The 23771-nt window shown below is 40.8% G+C and overlaps 1 protein-coding gene across 3 annotated transcripts in view; it reads left to right on the forward strand.

Moving 5' to 3' along the window:
* Window positions 1-23771, forward strand: part of SVEP1 (sushi, von Willebrand factor type A, EGF and pentraxin domain containing 1) — a 115832-nt gene that overhangs the window by 67823 nt on the left and 24238 nt on the right. For 2 of the 3 annotated variants that reach the window (XM_015849871.3, XM_015849872.3), the window contains exons 23-38: window positions 167-280; window positions 1701-1902; window positions 3370-3527; window positions 4703-4904; window positions 5503-5678; window positions 6827-6951; window positions 9166-9289; window positions 9794-9964; window positions 11152-11325; window positions 13570-13689; window positions 14421-14597; window positions 15413-15497; window positions 15809-16000; window positions 17498-17665; window positions 19071-19743; window positions 20989-23768. In XM_015849871.3, coding sequence (XP_015705357.2) covers window positions 167-280; window positions 1701-1902; window positions 3370-3527; window positions 4703-4904; window positions 5503-5678; window positions 6827-6951; window positions 9166-9289; window positions 9794-9964; window positions 11152-11325; window positions 13570-13689; window positions 14421-14597; window positions 15413-15497; window positions 15809-16000; window positions 17498-17665; window positions 19071-19743; window positions 20989-23768 — 5641 coding nt within the window. Of the gene's footprint in view, window positions 1-166; window positions 281-1700; window positions 1903-3369; window positions 3528-4702; window positions 4905-5502; window positions 5679-6826; window positions 6952-9165; window positions 9290-9793; window positions 9965-11151; window positions 11326-13569; window positions 13690-14420; window positions 14598-15412; window positions 15498-15808; window positions 16001-16611; window positions 16724-17497; window positions 17666-19070; window positions 19744-20988; window positions 23769-23771 lie in introns of those variants that run through there. The other variant, XM_085530196.1, reaches the window with a different exon arrangement.

Consider the following 23771-nt stretch of genomic DNA (forward strand, 5'->3'; position numbering starts at 1 on the left):
AGATGATCTGTTTCAAATGTTTTCAACAGTGTGGACAAGCATGGAGTTTTATCACTTGATCTCATTAGGCCTTTGTTATTCAAGAGCTGCAGTGCAGTTCTGCCCTCTGTATTTGAACACAATGTAAACCTTGACTGTGTTGATTGTGCCTTTTTGCTATTCGAAGGTCTCTTGTGTGAGAAAGATATAAACGAATGTAATTCCAGTCCATGTTTGAATGGAGGCCACTGTGTCGATGAGAAAAATGGTTACCATTGCACTTGTGCAAAAGGATTCACAGGTACGCTATTTCTTGTGTGAGCCAGATTTCACTCTTTCTAACCCAAAAAGATGGCTTCCTTCCCTGACCAAAGTATTTCAGTCTCCTTGCTATGTGTTATGTATATGGTATATTGATTTGGGTGTATTAGCTTCTACAGGTTCTTGCAGTCTCTGAGAGTATCTGTAGTGCAACACAGTGGCTTCAGAAGACCTACAGGGTGATTGGTCTTCCACTCCAGACTTTGCCAATAACTTATTGTGTGGTTGTTGAGGACAGAACGATGCAATTCACATGAATTGAATTAATTTGTTTTTAAAAAGTAAAATCACATGCAGTTTATTCTACAGATCTTGTAACAGAGAGCTTCTGTTTCAACAGAAGTTTCTGTTTGTCATGATTTTTTTTGCACTTTCCACATTTCTCCTTATATTTAAGGTTCAAACTTAATGTCTTCTGTAGCAATTTTCCATTAGTTTATCAGAATAGTTACTCTAATTATTTCCTGATTCAGCCCAAACTACTCACACAGTAGGCAATATCCATTTAGATTCCTGACATAAATGTTAAATTTACAACTACAAAGATAGTTCCTGTAACATTGCTGTGCCCAGCTTACCTCAGATAGTAGAGTAAATCCCAGTCCTGCTGCCCCATTATTTGCTGTTTTCTGGAAAGCAGGCAACAGCCTTTAGAAACCAGGAATGTTTGGCAACCTTTTTTAAGCTTAAATCAAATCAAATCATGTTCCTGGTGGATGGCAGGTTGGCCATGAGCCAGCAGTGTGCCCTCGTGGCCAAAAAGGCCAATGGCATACTGGGGTGTATTAAAAAGAGCATGTCCAGCAGGTTGAGGAAAGTGATCCTCCTCCTCTGCTCTGCCCTGGTAAGGCTTCATCTGGAATACTGTGTCCAGTTCTGGGCTCCCCAGTACAAAAAAGACAGGGATCACTCAGAAAGAGTGCAGCAGAGGGCCACTAAAATGGTGAAGGGCCTGGAGCATCTCCCCTATAAAGAAAGGATACGTGAACTGGATCTGCTTAGCCTTGAAAAGAAGACTGAGAGGGGACCTGATCCAGGTTTATAAATACCTGAGGCATGGTGGGGCAAAGTGATGAGGCCAGGCCCTTTTCAGTAGTGTGTGGAGACAGGACAAAGGGAAACAGCCAGAAACGGGAGCATAAGAAGTTCCGCACAGATGTGCACAAGAACTTCTTTATGGTGAGGGTGATGGAGCACTGGAACAGGCTGCCCAGGGGGGTTGTGGAGTCTCCTTCTCTGGAGATACTCAAGACCTGCCTGGACCCCGACCTGTGCGACCTGGTGTAGGGAACCTGCTTTGGCAGGGGGTTGGACTCGATGATCTCCAGAGTTCCCTTCCAACCCCTACAATTCTGTGATTCTGTGAAAATGCAGCTGCAACTTTGTTCTTTCCTTCCTAGGTGCTCACTGTGAATCTGAGGTGAACGAATGCCTTTCAAACCCATGTCTTAACAGAGCTGTTTGCGAAGATCGAGTTGGTGGTTTCTCCTGCAAGTGCCTCCCAGGTTTTATTGGCATCTTGTGTGAAAGGAACATTGATGAGTGTCTCAGCAGACCCTGTAGGAATGGGGCTACATGCAGAGATGGTATCAACAGCTTCAGGTGAAAAATAAATGACTGATATAAAACAGTGTATAAAGTCAGGTCTGTTGTGATGCTTTACATGTTTAGATTTCAGTGGGGTCATTTTAGGCACACTAACAGAGATTTTAAAAGCAAAGATGATAAGTCGTAGTGTCTCCATCCTTTTATTCCAAGGTAGGTAGCAAAGAAAATATGCAGTGCTTGATATATAAGCATGTTAGTGTTGTAACATGGTTGAGTGATTTAATCCCCACTGGCAGCTAAGCCCAACGCAGCTGCTGGCTCACTATCTCCCTGTTGCTTAAGGAAGAGAATCCAAAAGGGAGCAGCATGAAAACTTGTGGTTTAAGGTAAAGACAGTTTGATAGGTAAGGCAAAAGCTATTTGAGCAAGTAGTGCAATGTAAGGAACTCATTCACTGCTTCCCATAAACAGGCAGATGTTCAGCCATTTCCAGAAAAGTAGAGCTTCATCCTATATTAGTTTACTGGGAATACAAACACTGTAACTCTACAACACTGCTGTGCTTCCTCTTTGTTTATCTCAGCTTTATTTCTAAGCATGATGTCATAGGATATAGAATATCCCTTTGGTCAGGTCTGGTTAGCTGTCTTGGCTGTGTCCTCTCTGAAACTATTCAGCTGTCAGGGCAGAATGAGAAGCAGAGAAGTCCTTGACTCTGTGCAAGTACTGGTCTGCAGTCACTGAGGCTGCTATTTTCATAACAAATGCAAAACACGTCACCATACTAGTTACTGTAAGAAGATTAACTCTATACCAGACAAAACCAGGACATATTTAAGTATTCTTATTCCAGAAGAACTACACTTTTCTCAAATCTCAAGTGCTTGCTTCCTTCTGGAGTAACTGATGGCAGGATGCGTATCTGATAATACTACCTTTCTGAAGCCTACATGACACAGAGAGAACAAAAAGATTAAAATACATTATTGGAATCTTTTAAATTCTTATTTATGCTCTAGTGTATCTGAACTCAGATATGTTATGAATACTGATAAGAATCTTCTGTTGTGGATCACAGTGACAAACCAGCTTGTACTGTCTGTCTTTAACATGCCTTTCCCTCCCCAAAGCCTCAGAAGGTTTTGTACCTTTCAGATATCTTGGTTTCCCTTAGAGTATTTCTCTGCCTGCAGGATCAAGTATCTCTGTTCTGTAATTCTCAAGACTTGAGAATGCATGCTAGACTCATGGGAATCCAACAATAAAGCTTCCTAGTTTAGTGTGAAGAAATGGATTTAACTATTATATTATCCCTGATAAAAATGAAAATGCTGCAGCCCTATCAGCTGATAGCATGCAAGCATACTTAAAAGGAACAAACAAAATAAAACTGCATTTATTCTGTAGTATACATTCTGCTCTTCTTTCAGTATATGGCCTCCCCATTTGCAGACCTGGTCTTATAGCTGGAATTTTTTTTACAGAAAACACATTTAAAGTGTGTTCTCTTTTCCTTCACAGGTGTCTGTGTGTGACAGGGTACACAGGACAAAACTGTGAAGTGAACATCAATGACTGTGCCTCCAGCCCCTGCTTAAACCATGCCACCTGTGTGGATGCCCTGAACTCGTACGTTTGTAAATGTCCTCCTGGCTTTACAGGCAGCAGGTGTGAAACAGGTACACAGGAACAAGTGTCAGAAAAAAGGTGGCTTGACTAAGTGTCTGGGTAGAATTTGCACTTGATGAACTGATTTCATACCACTTTCTCAGAAAGCAGATAGGGTGGTGGGACTCTGAAAGGCCAAGTGAAGCCTCTGTTACTGCAGCTTTAATACATACAGTTGCAAGCAAGTAACACCGTATGTGCTAAGTCATATCTGCATGCATTTCTTTTCTAAAGTACAGGTATAATTTTATGACCTTTTATTTCTATCAGGTGTAATTTGTGTGTGCTCTGTGTATTTGAGTTAATTAGCTCTTTGTTTTTCTGATATTTCTTGCAGTACTTTGCAGTGTAGATGTAGTGACTAGGGCCCAGAAGTCTCAGCTTTAGAAGTACTAAGGGTATTAACTTTCTTACAGACAGCTAAATTGTGTCACATCTGGCACAATTCCATCAGTAATGGTGAAGTTACACCACACAATCATGGCACTAAACTCCATTTGTCTTTTAGCCAAACCATGAAAATTATACTGTTTTACTAGTAGTTGATGAATCTTTTAACAGTATTTGAGAAATCATGTTGATATTGCAAAGATAGCAGAGAACATATAGATCTCTTGGACCACATGCTACGTCTGAGTTTAAGTAACACCCAGCTTTCAGGAGAGCTCCAGATGGTACATTTGCATGCAGTATTCTGATGATGCATGCTCCTCTGCATTAAATATGTGCAATGCAGAAGCATTCTACACTGGCGCGGTATATTGCAGTTCAGGAAAAAAACACTTTTTTTCATTTGCTGCTTTCTGTACACCAACTCCTGTGCATGAAATGGCACAAGCTGATCACACCTTTCTGGGCTTTTGGATGGCAGATGGTTGTGTCATTTCTTTGTCTGGAGACTGAGAAGCATATCCAGTGCTGTGCAAGGTTCTTGTTCATTCTTTGTTAGATTGTCAGCTGCTTTTTCAGTTGCATTTCTTCAAAACCTTTGTGCTTTTTAGATGTAGAAAGCTCTACATGGTGGCTGATGTTTGACTATTGTATGTTTGTTCTCATTCTTAGAAACAAGGGAACAGTTTCTGTAGATGGGTTCTGTTCCATTTCCTTACGTTTGATGAGAATCCATTCAGTACTGTTTCTGGGTTTTCTGGAATGTAGCTCTGAAAACTCTTTATCTTTGTTGCAGAACAGTCCTCTGGTTTCAATCTTGATTTTGAAGTCTCCGGTATCCATGGGTACGTTATGCTTGATGGTGTTCTTCCATCACTTGGTGACATCACATGTACATTCTGGATGAAATCCACTGACATCACCAACTACGGAACTCCCATTTCTTATGCAGTGGAAAATGGAAGCGATAATGCATTTCTTCTGACTGACTACAATGGGTAAACTGCTATTCTGCATTTCTTAACATTCAAGATGTCTGGAATTGATAAAGAAAACATAGCCAGCATGGACTTGAATTTCAGCTTTGCCTGTCTTGGGATAGGAAAGCTGCATGCAAACTTGACCTGAAGTGGCCCCATTGTTTTGTTTACTCACTGTTTCATTTCCTCCATTTCTTGCTAAGTATAAGAATAGTGACAAGAAAAGAGTGAAGCTTAAGAAGCAGATTTTTTTTGTCTGGACTACATTTACATCATTTAAATGACACCTTGAAACAGTAATTGTAAAAAATTACAGTTTAGCATTCAGGTTGTGATGTGGTGCCAAAGGCAAAAGAGGATCCAAGTGAAAACTTTAGGAAAGTGCTGTGCAGCCATAACTTGAATCAACATGTTTTAGTACTGGAACACATTACATATTTCAGTCGAGTATGCATGTCATAGTTTGCTTAGAAGGTACAGATTCTTCTGAAGAGATTTCTTGTATGACGCAGACATCTTGTTTAGCAAATAGCATTTCTTTGAGTCATGTGGGACTGGCCGTGTTCTTCAAGTTGCTGCATGCAATTTAGTCTGCTTTCATCCTCCTTCTACGCAGTTGGGTTCTGTATGTAAATGGAAAAGAGAGAATCACAGACTGCCCTTCAGTGAATGACGGTAATTGGCATCACATTGCGGTCACGTGGACATGCATGGATGGGGCATGGAGAGTGTACATTGATGGAAAGCTATCTGATGGAGGCAGCGGGCTCTCTGTTGGCTCAAAAATCCCTGGTATGCTTTGTTTGTGTTGCACCAGATCTGTTGCCTAATTTTTTTAAATTTTTTTTTTTATTTTCAGAATTTTCTGTGCCTCCAGAGAAATGATAATTTTGGTATTTTAGTATGTTTCCAACATTTAGGCAAGGATCTTCTTTGCTACTGTTATTCCTTCAGTCTTACTGAAGATCAAGTACACATTTCTTTGCTAAAGTAGTAGGTAGCTTCTTTTGAGGATGGCACAGTTGGTCCACAAAGGAGTCTATGTTGAGCAGCTTCTGGAATGGCTTTGAGAGAGTATGTTTCTCACTCAAGAACCTTAAGTAAACTGACTTTTCCGGTAGAAACATGCTGAAAGTTCATCAGATTAGTCTTCTCCTGTTTGTTACTCCCTGATGTCTCCCTAAAGTTATGTTTGTGCTTCATCCTATCAAAATGGATTTTGTTATTTCATTGTTTTCTGTGGTCAGTAGTCTTTACAGTAATATCGGAAGACCAGGAAATGAGTAACAGCTTCGGCATCAAATTGCTGTGGATGGCTTGACATTAAACTGCTGCAGAGAGAGATGTTTTTGTTAGTGCTTTCATACCACTACCTTCAGATTTTACAAACTTTAGAAGAACACTCATACCAAAAGGAAAAAGGAAAAAAAAAAGGAAAAAGCAGCATATTAGTCTGTTTACACCGTGGTTTTCCATCTACTTTCCTATAACACTGAAGTTATCTCCAGAGATAAGACCCTGAACTTGTAGGCTCCATTACTCTTTGCCCATGGTGTGCATACTCCTGTGGCTTACATTATGCACATCCAAGTAGTATATGTGAGGAAATTTAATTTATGTGGCATGTTGGAATGTTGATTCTCTTCTAATAATCTGTGTATTTCTCAAGGTTTGGATTCAAATTTAATCTAAGCTTTCCTGAAGGCAGGAAGCGCAAGCTGGCGCTGTGAAATATGCCTCTCCTGCTCAAAACCATGTGTTGCATTGCACTGTAATGTACTTCACAGTAAATGATGACTAGAAACTGTCCTAGAGCCAACACTGTGAATGTCCTAATAACATAGGGTAGCACAATTTCGCTTTTTTGTTCATTCTTCCTGTGGGGATTGCTGCTTTAAGATATTGTTTCCTGTCCCTGTTCTAATCTTGTCCGAGTTTAGGTGGCGGTGCACTTGTGCTGGGACAAGAGCAAGATCAGAAAGGAGAGGGATTCAATCCAGCTGAATCTTTTGTTGGCTCCATCAGTCAGCTCAATATCTGGGACTATGTCCTGTCTCCACAGCAGGTGAGACCTTACTGCAGTGTTTGGGCATAGTGATCTAAGCTGAATATTAGTCTGCATTTACTCAGGTACCAAAATGCAATTTTGGCACTAAATTTCCAGGGAGTTAAAAGACACAGTGTATCAAAAGATGTCTCCAAGGGCAGTTATCTCACAGCCTCTCACAAGGGCAAGTTTCAGTGCTTGGTTATCCACAAAGTGAATATTTTTTCTTGAAGTCCAACTGCAACCTCACAATTCTTCAGTCTGTAGCAGCTCTTTCACTGTGGTTTATTAAGTGCTGATGCGTGGGGATAACTGCTCACTTGGTTTTCTGGCTGTTGCACTATTCATATAGAAGGAATACTCTTATCTCTGTTATTGCCAGACAGTAGAATTTCGTACCTGAAGGTCAGACAGAAATTATGAATCACTTGGTAACACTTGAGTATCAAAGACTAAGTTAAAAGTCAGAGGCATTCTGTGGGGAAAGGAGCTCTTTTCCTGATATAACCTTAACAGTCGTACCATTATTTGGTGGTTTATAACACTGTTCTGTCCATGGTCCAAAATAATGAAATGATCAGGAAACAGAAAAGAAGTAAAGCTGAATCTTTGCTTCCAGCATCCAAATCTCATTACTGTTTCTTTGTCCATTTCTGCAATACTTTTGCTTCCTGCTGGGCCCAGAACTAATCTGCTGCTATTCTTGGCCTTTGAGATCTCCACGTAGTAAAATGCCAAATCAAATCTCTGAGCTTTTTGCACTAGCAGTGAGGAAGCTAATGAGTATATGTGTGATTCTACAAGACACGCCAATGTCTTTATGTGGGACTTTCTGAGTCTTTCTCAGTGTCCACCTCTCTCTAATGCTGTTGAGAGACTGGTTAAAATTCAGATTTACTTCAAGTGCAGTATATCTGTAGTGAAGAAGAAAGTCCTGCCTGTATCTGTATTACTTATCTGAAAAGATATGAAACCGTTCAGGAAACTAAGCCGAATAATAATCCTTTTAAGTTTTTACCTCATTCAATATAAAGGTTGTGATACTAAGTCACTACCATTATCTCTGCTATTACCAGTTTCATACTAGACAGCTAGAGCTATTCAGTAAGTCTTACCATCCTATGCTTTGCCATATAGGAAAGTGGGGTGACATGCATATGTTTTGCTGTGAATAACAAAAAGGCTAAATCTGCTCTAAGATTCTCTTTGTATGCTTTAGTTGCTTATCTACATGCACATTTATTTTGCATAGACTCATTCTTTTGTCCCTGAATAGCAGCAGAAATATCTTTATATATCTTCATATGATTGAGGTCCCTTCCTGCCCAGCGTTCTCCTCCATTTGACCTTGATGGGCAGATCCCACATCTGTTTGGTCCACACTGGAAAAATCTCCCTGAAAATTCCTGGCAGATGCTTTGCAGCCCTTGTTCTTAGCTGTTTCCATCAGCGCAGACTGTAAGTGAGATACTTGAGATGGTCTCTGTACAAATAGTGCAGATAACAGCCTTCTCCAGCTAAGCTTGCTCTAGACTCTGATCAGCCTGACTGGAGTTATGGCAGGAGTAAACTTTTTGTTTCTCACTAACAGAGAATTACTGGAATAACCCACCAGCACAGCAGAGACAAGGAATAGGAAGTAGTCTCAGTAGCCTAATTACTAACATCTTCTCTTAATTGAATAATTGTCTTTTCTCCACAGATCACTTCCCCCTTTAATATCTTAAAAGAACATGAAATCCTTCATTATCCTTCTACTGCATATTTGACCTCCTCAGGGCTTGTATGGTTTTTTCAGTAGTTCTGTGGCAAAGATGTTATTACTTCTCTCCTGGGTAGGGGGAAAGGTAGTGGATAGTTGTGTGGCAATAATACAACTTTATCCCAGTCACACTCTGGAACTTTCATTTTTGCTCCTGGATTTACAGTGCGCAAAAGTAATGCAGAGTGAATTCAAAGCCCATGTCTTTCACTGGCACTTTTTTCAGGAATCATTTTTTATACTTAGCTTGTGTGACAAATACTCCTCTAGGTATTACCTCTGCACAGGCCTATCCATAGCTAGCTGGCTTATAAGTACAGAATAACAATTAATTATTGTGCTAGGAGAGATTAACATGGTTCAATGATTTGTTCTAATACTGCATGCAGACATGGAAGATATTTCTTTTTTAATATTCTTCTCTAACATGTTCCTTAAAAAGCACCTAATCAACTGTTTTAAATCCATAGGTAAAATCTCTGGCTACATCCTGTCCAGAAGAACTCCAAAAAGGAAATGTGCTAGCCTGGCCAGATTTCCTTCCAGGAGTTATGGGAAGAGTGAAGATAGATTACAAGAGTATATTTTGTGCTGGTTAGAACTTTATTTTCTAGAACCCTTTTTTCTGCACAGTGTTGTAAGACTACTTTATGAGGTTAAATATGCTAGTTTGCAGCCTTTGTCCTACAAACCTTGAATAAATTATTTTGATAACTTAATAGCTGGAATATTCAGTCCTTCATTCCTCAAATTCCACAGTTTTGTAACAAAAGTTCGTTGGAATCTCTGACAGATATTTATTACTTCCTGAATTGAGATGAGGAGTAAAGATGGTGATTGGTCAGAAGGAGGCTTTATTTGTCTTTTCTTACAAAAATAATTGGGTGTTAAAATACCTACTGCCTTCTCACCTCATTTCCTACAGATTCTTTTTCTTGTGTTGTATTTTGATGACTATTAAAACTCTTTGAATCCAAGCAGGATGTATCATAGCATAACACATCTCAAACTTACACAGGATCAAGCCATCAGATAAGAAATGTAGTTCTTTGAGCACACAGATATATCTCTTACTGTATGCATGCGTTCTGTTCACAGATTGTCCATCTTTGCAAGGATCCGTACCACATCTGCGTGCCTCTTCATCTGATTTAAAGCCGGGGTCAAAAGTCAGCCTTTCCTGTGACCCAGGCTTCCAGATAGTGGGAAACTCTGTTCAGCACTGCCTTAACATGGGACAGTGGACACGACCCTTTCCACGCTGCGAAAGTGAGTTGTCTCAGTGGAATGGCAGGATTAGGAAACCTAGACTTCTATTTGGACCCTAATGCTATTCATGGTCTCTTTATCCCTATAACTATGATGTGGCTGAATCCATCAATGTTACAGCATATAAAAACATGCTTAAATCTAAACTCAAGTTTTACTGGGCAGGAAGTACACTGTGATCAGATTCTGACGCTTTTTTAGTCTGTTTCTAGTGACTGGCATAGGTGAATCCATTTAGATAAGCAAAATGATATTCTGAGCTTTCCTTCCACATAGCACCAGGAATGTGGGAGATGCATAGGAAATACTAGAGAGTCTGTGAGTTTCAAGTGCCACTGAGAATGTGTAGTTTGAAAAAAATCCTGTGTGTTAGTGTATTTTAATTTCTTTAAAGACAACAAATACTTCTGCCAGGACTTAGAAGACAGTTCTGGAAGACACTTCTGGAATTTCTTCTAGGAAACTAGGCTGGATACATACTCCTGTCTTCTCCTTTTCTTTTATCTACTCTTCTGTGACTGCACATGTGACTGTAGTCGCATACGGTGGAGCTGACCACATTTCTCTTTTCAACAGAACAGTAAATCAGCTCCAGAAGTAAGTTAATGCGTGATCTGAAAACTAATCAGAGATTTGGTGATAAATCAGCTTGGATCTGGAGAGATTTTTTTACTACACTCAAAGAGATGCTAAGGGTTATATGCCAGGAGTTCTAGTCTCTCTGTGATCTCAGTTCAGTACTGTGACCTCGTAGTAATGTTTGCTGATTTTGCACTGTTCAGTCACAGTAATACTAAGTTTGATTTTCAGTAAAGGGAATTAACAGGAACCTCCATACAAGCCTAGTTTTCCTTTTTCCCTGAAGCCCATTAAAGATTGTTAATTATCATGGGAACTGTGACTAAAAGACATCTACTGAGATCTTAGTCACAGATTTCTCTTCCAAAACTAGCAGAATGTCAGGAGCTGGAAAGTCTCTGATTGACAAGTGCTGAGAAAAAGTAAGACCCTTCTTTACCTGTAATCAATCAGCTACTTCAGAAAAATTCTGGGCCCTCTTGCAAATGGGTTTCCACAGTTGTTCCAGAGAAAAAAAACTGTGATGGTAGCTCCAGTGTGAAATCATTCTAAAATCAATTTGTGTCTGCTCTGCTAATATCTGTCCCTTTTTTTCACACACGTTGCAGGAATCAGCTGTGGAGTGCCTCCACCTTTAGAGAATGGTGGTTATGCTGCTGAGGACTTTTTTGCTGGCAGCACCATTACCTATCAGTGTAACAGTGGCTACTATTTGCTGGGTGACTTTGAGATGTTCTGCAAGGACAATGGGAGCTGGAGCAGCATTTCACCATCGTGTCTTGGTAAGACATACCATGTGTACTGCTGCATGGACTGTCCATCTTGTATTTGCATGCTCTTGGGCTTGGGCACAGTTTCATTCTGACATTGTGAAAACTAGGCAGAATCTCAGAAACCACATTACAAAATACTCACATAAATCACAGGCTCAGCATTGTGTCAAGCCAGGACTCCAGTCTGGTACCTTCCTTTCTCAATCCTGTCCCAGACTCTATACTCCATACCTAATAAGCCTGCATTGCACTCCCAGCCTCTCTACCTTCAGATTCACTTAGTCTTGAAATCCTTGCATTTTCTGCCACTGAAGTCGGCATTTCCCTGCTCTTCAGCATGCCTGTCAGCAAGCAGCTACAGCACTGAGTAGGCTGGGAGTGCAGTTGTGGACACAGCTCACATAGTTGCCATACCTTAACTTCCTTCCTAGTCAGCTGGGTCTGAGGTACCAGATGTAGATTTAGGGGCTGGAAGGTGAGACACCAGCACTCTGCTGCATACAGAGGGTAAGACGTCTTCTAGAAAGACCATGTCTCCAGTAGATCCCCACTGGAATACAGACTGTACTCAAATTGCTGCTGCCTCGTTTATGCCCAATACAAGTTACAGAGTAATAACCTGTCAGTGTTTATGTTTGTTTTGACTGCTTTGTCCAAATGTGCAGCTACAAAACTTGGTTATGTCTTCAGTCAAAATGATCAAAAGTCAAGCCTTCTAGTTCTGCCAAAATTCTCTTTAGAGCAGGATCCATCGTGTTTTATAGCATCTAGTCCTTTGGGACTCTAGGAACCTCCCAACAGACCAGACAGCCTGTTGTTCCTTTCTTTAATCAAATGCATAAACATGACCAGACTCAGAATAAATGTTTCACGGCTGTCCACATAGTTCAGTATTTCTGCAGTAGGAAGAATGATTTGGGAAAGGAAATTCCCCGTGCTTCACCTTCTAGATGTCTTCTCTTTGCTAGAGAAGAACAGATGAGGAAAATGAAAACAGTAAAAATTATATTAAAAACCTGGTCTATCATTTGCTTTTCTTACTCACTCTCAAGTCAGGAATTAACAAAACCTGACTCATATGCCATACGCCTATACCCTACAGTATTCTTTTGCTCTGTTACGCATGACTCAGTGTCCTTCCAGTCTTCCTTGTCTTAAAAGAAACTACAGGAGGAGCAGTCATTCAAGTTCTGCTGTGGTAGTATTTTGCATTCTCCTGTTGCTTGTGTAATTAGCAACAGCTTTGATTTTCATTCTGCATGTCAGAGAGAAACTCCCTTTCTCTTCATAGCACTGTTAGGATCTTTCATGCTGGCTAGACTCCTTCATCAGTGAGGAGTTAACGCACTGATTCAGAAGATCTTGGTTTTTTAACTGCAATGCTTTTTCTTGCCTCAAAGTGGGCAAAGATGATCATCTGTCCTGTGGAAGGATTTTGAAATGAAGAACATTTCTATCTCATAGTGCTCTGGTTTATAGGAGGAATAATTTCTGTCACCACTATTTTTCAATGAGATACTTTGAAATTCATCCCTTGCGATTTATGACCCATTGTTTTATCAAGAACACTTCAGTCAGGATTTGAAATCTCATATGAAGTAACTTGGGCTCAGGGATTTTTTTACTGTACAATACCAAGTGACATGGAGTATAAATTATCAATTGGCATTTCTAAGTTCTGTTATCATATAAATAGTTAACACATTTGAACACATTTTAACTTCCCATCAACTGCAGACACTTCTCATTCCTGGTCTAGTGCAAGTCTCTTCAGCAAAGATGCGTCTTTTCTGATGTTTTATGGTTCAAAATGTTTCCCCTATTGACTAAGTTTTCATGTCTTAACGTTTGGTGGGTTTGAGGTTTAAAGGATTTCTAAGTGAGTTTTTCATGCAAAAGTGATCCCTTTTAGTGTCTGTCCAAACTAGCAGACAACAACGCATGAGTTACACTGAAGGTTCTTTCACTGCTTTAAAACAAAATACTTTTGTGGAAGCATTGATTGAATATTAACAAGAATTTTTCTTCAGTTTTCTCACATTTTACAATAGTTTATAGTAAGTTGCCTGGAAAACATAAATACTAATTTAAAAATTAAATGTTTTTGCTGAGGCATCAAAGCTGCGACTGAAGTAATCAATTTTTAATTATGCAAATTAAAGCAACTTCTTTTGATGCCGAAACAGAAATTTGAAGCAATGTGTATTACAAATACCATCCTAATGACATCTTTATTATGTTTCTTTTTTGTAGATGTTGATGAATGCGCTGTTGGATCCGACTGTGATGAGCATGCATCCTGTCTCAATACAAATGGATCCTATATTTGCACCTGCATCCCACCTTACACAGGAGATGGTAAAAAATGTGCAGGTATGGGAAAGAAAAACATTATGCTAGCCTTCCAAAACTCTCTATAGGCCACTGTCTTCAGCTGTGGAAAAAAAACTGTCACTAATTGATTGTAGGGAGGTAGAAGCATGCTCTCTACATCTAATCACTTTGGACTGAACAAGGCTGTGATTAAGTGTCCCCATTATTGACAAAAATGTCATTTGGATTCTGTTACAAGACACATGCCCTCTTGCACACACAGCACATATGCTGGGGATGGCAGTATGTGCCAGTTTTTGGAGTAGAGCTGTGTAATAAATATTTGCATTTGAGTAGGGGTTGAGTTGCCTATGGAAACATTCAGCAAGGTGTCTTTGAGTAAAGATGACAACACAGTGGCACAGTCTGGAATAAAAGGTGACTGATCCAATTTCAAGTTGAGGTCTGGACACATAGGAGTGAGCTTTCTCTCATGGCAGGATAAGTGACTGCTAGATTTATTTGATTCTGACAATGAGTGCAAACAACCAGAGTATTTACACTCAGAAACAGAGTGCTTTATCAAGGTTAGCTTACTTGCATGAGCCTTTAGTTTCTGTCACTTAACAGAGAGAACAGGGAAAAGCCAGCTTGCTTGGAATTGGCTTGTGGATGTTTTCCATGAGTTCCGCTTTCTCACCTTTGGAAAATCCCCAGGAATATCTCCTAAAACTTTTCATTAAGCCTCGTACTTAGTGATGTCATTAATAGTTTTCTTTCTTCTTCCTCAGAACCAGTGAAGTGCCGAAATCCAGGAAATCCAGCAAATGGCCATGTGTATGGGGACAAGTACAGTGTTGGCAGTCAAGTAGCTTTTTCTTGTGAAGAAGGGTTTCAGCTGACCGGAGTGACTAAACTTACATGCATGGAGTCTGGAGAGTGGAGCCACTCGATACCATATTGTGAAGGTGTAGCTCATGGGGCGAATGCTGATCGTAACGTCCATCAGTGTAGAGATGAAAGGGGGAAGAGTAGTAGTTTAGAGCCTTCAGAAACCATGACAGCTAATGAAAATGTTTTTCCAACAGTCTTGAATCACAAGATTGAAGTCTCTTTTGTCTTAAGAGATGTAAGCACCAGCTAAAGTTTTTCTGACAGTTTGCATGTTCACAGTGGAATGCTTCTGCAGATTCTCCAAAGTATCAAAGGTGTAGGTTCATCTCATTACCTTTTTCTTAATGCAAGCATTAAAAATGTCTTTCTTTTCCACCCAGCCTCCTGTTTTCAAGCAGCTTGTGGAAAAATAATGTCTTAAAAAGTATCAACAATGATTCGGTGTAAGAAGCAACATGCTGGTGCACATAGACATGCTTGACACAGTTGTGAAAATTGTTTTATAAAAATCAGAACTAATGAGGTGAAGCAACAGTAAAAGGAAGGGTTGTAAAAGAAAAAAAAAAAAAAAAAAGAAAGAAAAAAAAAAGAAAGATTTTGTCCTTAGGAGGAAGTGGAGATGAAGTTCTGATGATGGTAAAGTGTACGGTATGTGGAACAGTTTAGCTACCTATTTCCAGTTAGTCAAATCTCTCCATAAAAGAGCCTTAAGTGTCAGCTACAGCTTATCCAAGAGCCCAGCTTTTCTGAGGGGTTTAGATCTCCTCAAACCTATCTAGTGAAAATAAATAAAATTCTGGTTTTCTGTTGTTTGTTTTTGTTTTGTTTTGTTTTGTTTTGTTTTAATTCATGTTGCATCAACTTCTCTTGTGATCCTGTCTTTTTAAAGCTATATCCTGTGGTCGTCCCATTATTCCAGAGAACAGTGCCATTAGGGGCTCAAATTTTACATACCGCAATAAGGTGACATACAGGTAGGAATTTAATGTTTGATGTCTCATGTTAATAATTAATTGAGCCTCTAGCAGAAAATCAGAAAGTGTTGGAAATAAAAGGAGAAGGACGAGCTGGGGTTAAAGTAAATGAGAGATACTTGGTTTTAACTGTGGCTGTTCATTGGTAAAGCTGAATGTTTACTTGCATACTAATTTTCAGTGCCCTGTAGAGAAAGCTGGTAAATGAGAGTAAATGAGCAATGAAGGCAAGAAAGGCGTGGCCAATTAGAGGCCATAAAAGTTCATAAGAGGCTCTGTGTTTGATAGCAATTCTTTTTTTTCTCATACAGGTGCAAAGATGGGTACAGCATAGTGGGTGAAAAGGAAATTATGTGCCTTGCTAGTGGTGTTTGGAACCATCCTCCCCCCTCCTGTGAAATGGTAACATGCCCTAGCCCACAGGATATCAGCAATGGAAAATACACACTCACTGGCACCACCTACCTTTCGTCTGTATCATACAGTTGTGACAATGGATACAGGTAAATGCTGGAACATTCGAGACAAATTTCAGTGGCATGAAAGATTTCTTTCATGAAAGATTTCTTTAAATCTTGGAAGTAGTTCCTACATTTCATACTGAAGTATGTCGAGATTGTTCAGGTTCTGCCACACACGTAGATGTGTGCATGTATGCAACGCTTTAATTATACTATTAAGCTCAAATGCAACTCTTGAATATTTGGAAATCAGTATTCATTATTTTTGGAGGTTTTCATTTGTCTTTAAAGATTATCATTCACCTAATAGGCTTTGGAGCGTATGCAGTATTATGTTTGGTATAAAGGCACTGCAAAGTGCCTTTAGTGAAATAATCTTCTGCTATTCATTTACTCCTCAAAAGCTCTGCAGTAGTCGTTCATTGTAGTCATTTACTCTGTTTTACATTTGTAATCAAATACATTGTAAACACATTTCTAATGAGCTGCAATTACAAATGAATACAGCCATGTTGTATTCAAGGATATGGTGTTAATTGCAAGTTGCTGCCTGTCCTTGATATTTGCTTGTATCTAGCAGATGTACTTTGACAAAAAGTGGCCTCATATGGACCTCTAGGTCTGATTATTTTTTTGTTTTTTCCTGCTGCAAGCATTCCCCTGTCCAGATGCAGGCAGGTATGTGAGGTATGCTCATCTGGTAAACATTTAATCCATTCACTCAGTTTTCTGAGTAAATACAGTGTTTAAGTACCTGAGTAAATCAGGTCTCAGTCTAAGGTGTGGTTGCTAGTCTTTGGATAGTCAGAGTGTTGATGGTGTGCAACTTGAACATCAGTGAAACATAGAATCATAGAATAGTTTAGAAGAATCTTTAAAACCCACCCAGCTCCAGACACTCTGCCTTGGGCAGGGCTGCCACCTACCATATCAGGCTGTCCAGGGCCCCATCCAACTTGACCTTGAGCGCCTCCAGGGTTGGGGCACTCACAGCTTCTCTGGACAGCAGTGCCAGGGCTTTACCATTTTCTGAGTGAAAAATTTCCACCTAACATCTAACCTAAATCTCCTCCCTTTTAGTTTAAAAGCATTCTCTCCTATCCCATCACTATCAGACCATGTAAAAAATCAGTCTCCTTCAGCTTATAAGCTCCTTTGAATTACTGGGGGGCTGCAGTATTTCCACAGTCTTCTCCTGGATGAACAAGCCCTCTCTTCATAGGAAAGGTGATTTAAGCTTAAATAAATATTTAAATTTTCCATGACCTTTTGCTACTCAAATATGGTCAAAACTACAGCAGAATTTAGGGTATGTGTGCAAAGTACCATGAGGTCTCGAATTAATTCCAACAGCTTTCTTGTCAAAGCATTCTGAAAACTAGTTTTCTGATAGCATCAGCACTGTGTTTTCATGAATAGATGGTTAAGATTCCAAACTCTGGCTTTGCTGGGGCCAGGAAATCATAAGGAAAGCACCTCATGCTCTCAATGTTCACACAGCCTGTAGCAGCAGCCTTAATAATGATTTTTGTGTCTTAGCCTTCAGGGACCTTCTGTACTTGTCTGTGCATCTTCAGGGAACTGGAACAGCACACCTCCAGCTTGCAGCATTATCTCTTGTGGATCTCCTCCTGCCATCAAAGATGCGGTTATAGAAGGAAATAACTTTACTTTCGGAAACACGGTCTCTTACACATGCAAGGAAGGGTATGTAGTTTAGTACTATTCAGGACAATTAAAACTTGTGGGCCATACAGCTTTGTCCTCTGCTGCTTCACAAGTCCTTTATAACTGTTCATGAGTTATTTTGGCACTTCTTCTGTCTTGCCTCCCTGGGAATAAAATATGATGGAGTCTGTGAGCTGTAAGGTTAGTATGGGACCCCAAGGCATTTCCCAAAGCAGTCAGCTGCACAGCGGCTGAATATATCTTGGAAGAGAAGATTGGAGAGGATTCAGAGGACAGGGCAGATGAGTTTCTTGGAATTAGACTTAGTACTTTTCTGGTAAACTCAAGGCTGCGACCATCAAAAATTCACCATGTCTCATCACACTTAAAAGAGTGCTGTTTTCTTAAGAAGTAACACAAGTGTTCTGGTGTTCTAAACTCTGGTTACTTAAAACTGTACTTGTTCACTGAGGTGTATTATTTTCTTTTATTTCCATCAGTGCAGTGTGGGTAACTTTCAGAATAAATTTCATGGCTCCATTTTGATGGTCAGGCATGAATGAGATGCTGGAAGAAGCTATAAATGTGCCTATATTTACAGCTCATAAGCAGTCCCTCTGAACTTTTTGAAACGGCTCTGTCCGAAAGACAGAGCATATATGATGAGCTTTCACAAGGTCAGGCTCTAAGTGACTTGGAGGGTTTTGTGCTTCTTGTTGATGACAAAAAGATTAATACACCAGCATATTGTTTTTAAACTAGTTTTGCAATATTATTTGTAACAACATTGAAATAAACCTTACTTTTTTTTTTTATTGCATTAAGATTCAAAGAGCTGCTTCTTTTTAGTATGCAAGTGTTTCTTACACTGTAGAACTTCACTGCAAAGTATAAAGATATTTTCTTTTATACTGTTTTTTTTTCGAGGAGCTTTAAGATCTTTCAGAATCTTTACATGAGACACCTTTTCTAGGTATATTGCTAAGAAGTTTCTCATTGTTTGCAAGTGTGAAAATAGATTGATGCAACTAATACAGGAAACCAGAATACTTTTTTGGGGCTTTTCATCTCCTTTTCCCTTCAGTTCTCCTAAATGGGAATAATTTCTGTGTGGGATAGTTTCTCTGAGGAGTGGATAGATGTCCCAGCATGGTACTTGTTCATTTGCAGTAGAAAATTTTCAGTCAAAATGGAAATTCAGGAATGGTAATCAGATGGACAGATCACAGAGTTGTATTCTGCACAAGGTGTTCTAGGATATGCATTACTGTGACATCTCACCCATGGATGAATTTGACTTTGAGGTCTTTCATTTGAAATTGGTGGTAACTGTTGTAAAGGATCCTACTTGTCATTGGAGTGATAACAAACTACATCTGTGGGGGCTTAAGAAAATGTAGGTGGCATTGTTTTATTGACTTTGTATATGGTTTCTTATCCACAGTTACACTTTAGTTGGCCCTGCAACCATAGAGTGCTTAGCTAGCGGCGAGTGGAGTGTGAGCCACCAGCAGTGCCTGGCAGTGTCCTGTGATGAACCACCCCATGTGGAAAATGCATCACCAGAAAATGGCCACCGCCTCTATGGCGATATAGCTTATTACTTCTGCTCAGATGGCTACAGCCTGGCTGATAACTCTCAGCTGCTTTGCAATGCAGAAGGGAAGTGGGTGCCTCCAGAGGGCAAGAAGATGCCTTACTGCATAGCTGATTTCTGTGAAAAGCCATCCACTGTCTCATACAGCATCCTAGAGTCCATCAGTAAAGCCAGGTTTCCAGCTGGCTCCATTGTGAGCTTCAAGTGCATGGAAGGCTTTGTTCTGAATACATCAGCCAAGATAGAGTGCCTTCGAGGGGGCATCTGGAGTCCTTCTCCTTTGAGCATCCAGTGCATTCCAGTTCGCTGTGGAGAACCTCCCAGCATTAGCAATGGCTATGCCAGTGGGACCAACTACAGCTTTGGAGCAGTGGTGGCCTACAGCTGCAACAAGGGGTTCTACATCAAGGGAGAAAAGAAGCGTACCTGTGAAGCCACTGGCAGCTGGAGTGGCAATTTGCCCACATGCCACCCAGTATCCTGTGGAGAACCTCCCCAACTTGAGAACGGCTTTATAAAGGTAAAAAATTTTGTTTTCTCATCTGCCTAATAGCATAGCAAATTGAATACATCTTCATAACTGATGCAGTTGTTTTTTTGTTTTGTTTTGTTGTTGTTTTTCCTCAAGAAAATCAATTTATTTGCTTGAGATCTCATTCTTCACTTGTTTAGTCTATGAATGACTTTCCTAGTGTCATCTGGAGATGTATGAAGTACTACTGACAGTTAGTAAGCCTTACTCTTTGCACTGCTGTAAAAAAGAATCTGCTTTGAATTAGATAAATAAGTGCAGGATAATTTCTCTGTGTGTTTTAGATGCAAGTATATTTCCTTGCTGAAGTCAGAAGTTGTCCTTTCCCTATCAGATTACTTTGCAACAATGCCTAAGGTTAAAAATCTTGTGTAAGCCCAGAGCTGTAACACCTATTTAATCTGTGTTGTGCTAGGAATAATACTGTAGTAAGGAGGATCAGAAACATTACTGTAAAATTTAGCTTTGAATTTCTTTAGCATTTTTCACCTGAACATTTATCCTCTTTCCTTAAGTCTAGCCACTAGGGAATGTGCATTTACTAAGAATTGCAATTTTTTTTGCATTCCAATTCTTGTATGAACTTCTAGCAGTAATAGCAATAGTTTGGACTTGCACACATACACATCCTCTAATTAATGCATATCATTTGGTAGTGTCTTCCTTCGGCAGATTTACTCCTCTAGGTATTCCTTCCCATTAGAGACTTTTTTTTTACTATCTCAGCTCTGCAACTTTGATGGACTTCTCAGCTACCTGCTGAAGACTCTGCAGATACATGTGGGACACTTACAAAAGTCCTCTATTAAATAGTTTTACATCTGAAGACTCCAGCCTTGGATACAGATGTAAGCTAAAGTACTGTAGCAACAGTAGTCCATTTCCTGTCAGCTTCTCTCAACATATTTCTGTCTTCGTTTATGTTTCTTTTGGTCTCACTGGTCAAGATAGGAGAATGCAGAAGGAAATATTTTCTAGATTTGCCCTCTAAACCTTGAATTTTCCCTTTTCTTTTTGATGGTGCTTTCAGATCTCCTGACAGCAGAGTGCATCATTTGAGGAAAGACATGCTGTGTCTGTTATTCATGCTCGTTTCTTTGCAGACAGCCTTGTCTGCTGTCTGGAATTCAACTGGAAGCTAGATCAAGAGGACAAAAGTAATGCTATCAAACTCCCACTGCCCCAGTCTTACGTCTTCATTTCAGATACGTCCCTGTCTTATCTATTTTACAGGAAACAACTGGACACTTCTTTGAGAATCAGGCAAGTTATCAGTGTGACTCTGGCTACCATCTGGTTGGGAGCTCAGTATTTATTTGCCAAGCCAATCGACAGTGGTACAGTGAATTACCTCCTCGTTGTGTTCCCCTCAGCTGTGGAAAACCACCACCTATCCAGCATGGCTACTCCAAGGGAGAAACCTTTGATACAGGTTCCAGAGTTGAGTTTTTTTGTGAAGAGGGCTATGAGCTGATTGGAGATGTTTCTTGGACGTGTCAGAAGTCTGGGAAATGGAACAAAAAGCAAAGCCCAAAGTGTGTGCCAACAAAATGTCCAGAACCACCCCTGGTGGAAAATCAGCTGGTCTTGAGGGAAGTGACTTATCAAGTTGGTGTTGTACAGTTCTCCTGCAAAGAAGGTTATGTCTTACATGGCTCTTCTGTACTGAAATGTCTGCCCTCTCAACAGTGGAATGATTCCTTTCCCTTCTGCAAAGTTGTACAGTGTCCTGCGCCTCCGTATGTCCCCTTCAGTGACACCTTGATTTCATCCCTTTATTTTGGTAGCACTGTGAAGTACATCTGCGTAGATGGGTTTTTACTGAAGGGTGAGCCTACTATCAGATGCCAGGCTGATGGCTCATGGAGCTTACCATTGCCAGAGTGTATTCCTGTGGAGTGCCCCCAGCCAGAAGAAATTCAGAATGGCATTGTTGATGTACAGGGCCTCACCTTCCTCAGCACAGCCCTCTATACATGTAAACCTGGTTTTGAACTGGTGGGGAACACAACTATTCTCTGCGGAGAAGATGGCCAATGGCTTGGAGGAAGACCAGTTTGCAAACCTATTGAATGCCCACAGCCCAAGAAGATCCTCAATGGCAGATATTCATTCACAAACTTCCATTATGGGCAGACAGTTAAGTATTCCTGTGACAGAGGTTTCCAGCTCCAAGGAGAGGAAACACTAAGCTGTCTAGAGACAGGAGAGTGGAGTACAGACGTTCCCTCCTGCAAAGCCATAAATTGCCAGCCCCCTCAGCCTATTGAGAATGGCTTTGTGGAGGGTGCAGATTATAGCTATGGGGCCATGGTTATTTACAGCTGCGTGCCAGGCTTCCAGTTGTCAGGCCTTGCCATGCAGACCTGTGAAGAATCAGGCTGGTCCAGCTCCACTCCTACATGCCTCCCAACAGACTGTGGCCTACCTCCTCACATTGATTTTGGGGAGTACATGCAGGTTAGACATTGGGAAAAGTATTCCAACAAGGAGAGAGTGACAGAGAGTCCTTCCCTTTCACATACATTACTGGGTGACAATTTGAAAAACTTGAAAAGTTCTTCAAAGGAGAACAGTGCAATGCAGCTGACCACTTTCTTATTTGGAACTGTCATTTTATACACATGCTACTCTGGCTATGAGCTCTTGGGAAACCCCGTTCTAGCTTGCCAAGAAGATGGGGCCTGGAATGGCACTGCCCCCTCTTGCATTTCAATAGAGTGCACCTTGCTGTCACCGCCAGATAATGGATTTTTGCATTTTACTGAAAGCACGCCTGGCAGCATGGTGCAGTATACCTGTAAGCCAGGATTCACACTTATTGGCTCTGACACACGACTGTGTTTACAGAATCGGCAGTGGAGTAACACTGCTCCATACTGCAAAGTGGTAACATGTAGCTCACCTACACAGCTTATGAACGGGAATGTAAAAGGGGAAAATTACACTTATGGGAGTGTTGTCTACTATGAATGTGATCCTGGCTACCAGTTAAATGGCCCCACAGAGAGGAGATGTCTAGAGAACCAGAAGTGGGATGGTAGTGAACCAATTTGCATTCCTGTTTCCTGCAGTCCACCACTGGTTTTGGAGAATGGTCAGGTGATTGGAGAGGAATATACATTCCAGAAGCATATAGAGTATAGCTGCAACGAAGGTTTTGTTTTAGATGGAGACAGGAATAGAGTCTGCCTTACAAATGGAAGCTGGAGTGGAATTACTCCAGTTTGCAAAGCTGTGACCTGCCCTGTGCCACTGCCTCTTCCCAATGGGAGAATGAGTGGTTCAGATTTTGGATTTAGGAAAGAAGTGCGGTATCACTGCAATGAAGGATATAATCTGCAAGGAGCGTCCACGCTTACCTGTCAAAGTGATGGTAATTGGGATTCAGAAGCTCCACACTGTGAGCCAGTCATTTGTGGACCTCCTGAAGACATCTCCCATGGCTTTCTGAATGGCTCGGACTTTACCTATGGGGAGTATGCACAGTATGTGTGCTTTCCTGGCTATGAGCTGCACGGTAATCCTCTACGGCAGTGCTTGTCCAATGGCTCCTGGAGTGGAAGTCTTCCATCTTGCCTCCCCTGTGAGTGTCCTGCGCCACAGGTTCAGAATGGGGTCGTTCTTGGTGAAGATTTTAGCTGTGGGAAGAGTGCCCAGTTTCAATGCCTGGAGGGCTTTAAGCTGCTAGGGCCTTCTGAAATCACTTGTGAGACAGCTGGCAGGTGGAGTGCTGGGTTTCCTCGCTGCGGGCAGATTTCTTGCGGCTCCCCACCCATCATCCCCAACACGTTCATCAATGGGAGCAGCTCTGCAGATGAGAACACTGTCATATATACCTGCTTGACAGGTTTTGTCATGCGTGGGAGTCCAGAACTCACCTGTGTGGAAACAGGTGTCTGGAAAAAGCCATATCCAAGCTGTGAGCTGCTAAGCTGTGGCCCACCACCTTCTGTCCCAAATGCAGAGGTTCTTGGGAACACTCATACCTATGGGAGCAAAGTCCAGTACAGGTA

The sequence above is a fragment of the Coturnix japonica genome, chromosome Z (assembly GCF_054131305.1).
Source record: "Coturnix japonica strain WE chromosome Z, WE-NBRP24, whole genome shotgun sequence".
NCBI lineage: Eukaryota > Metazoa > Chordata > Aves > Galliformes > Phasianidae > Coturnix > Coturnix japonica.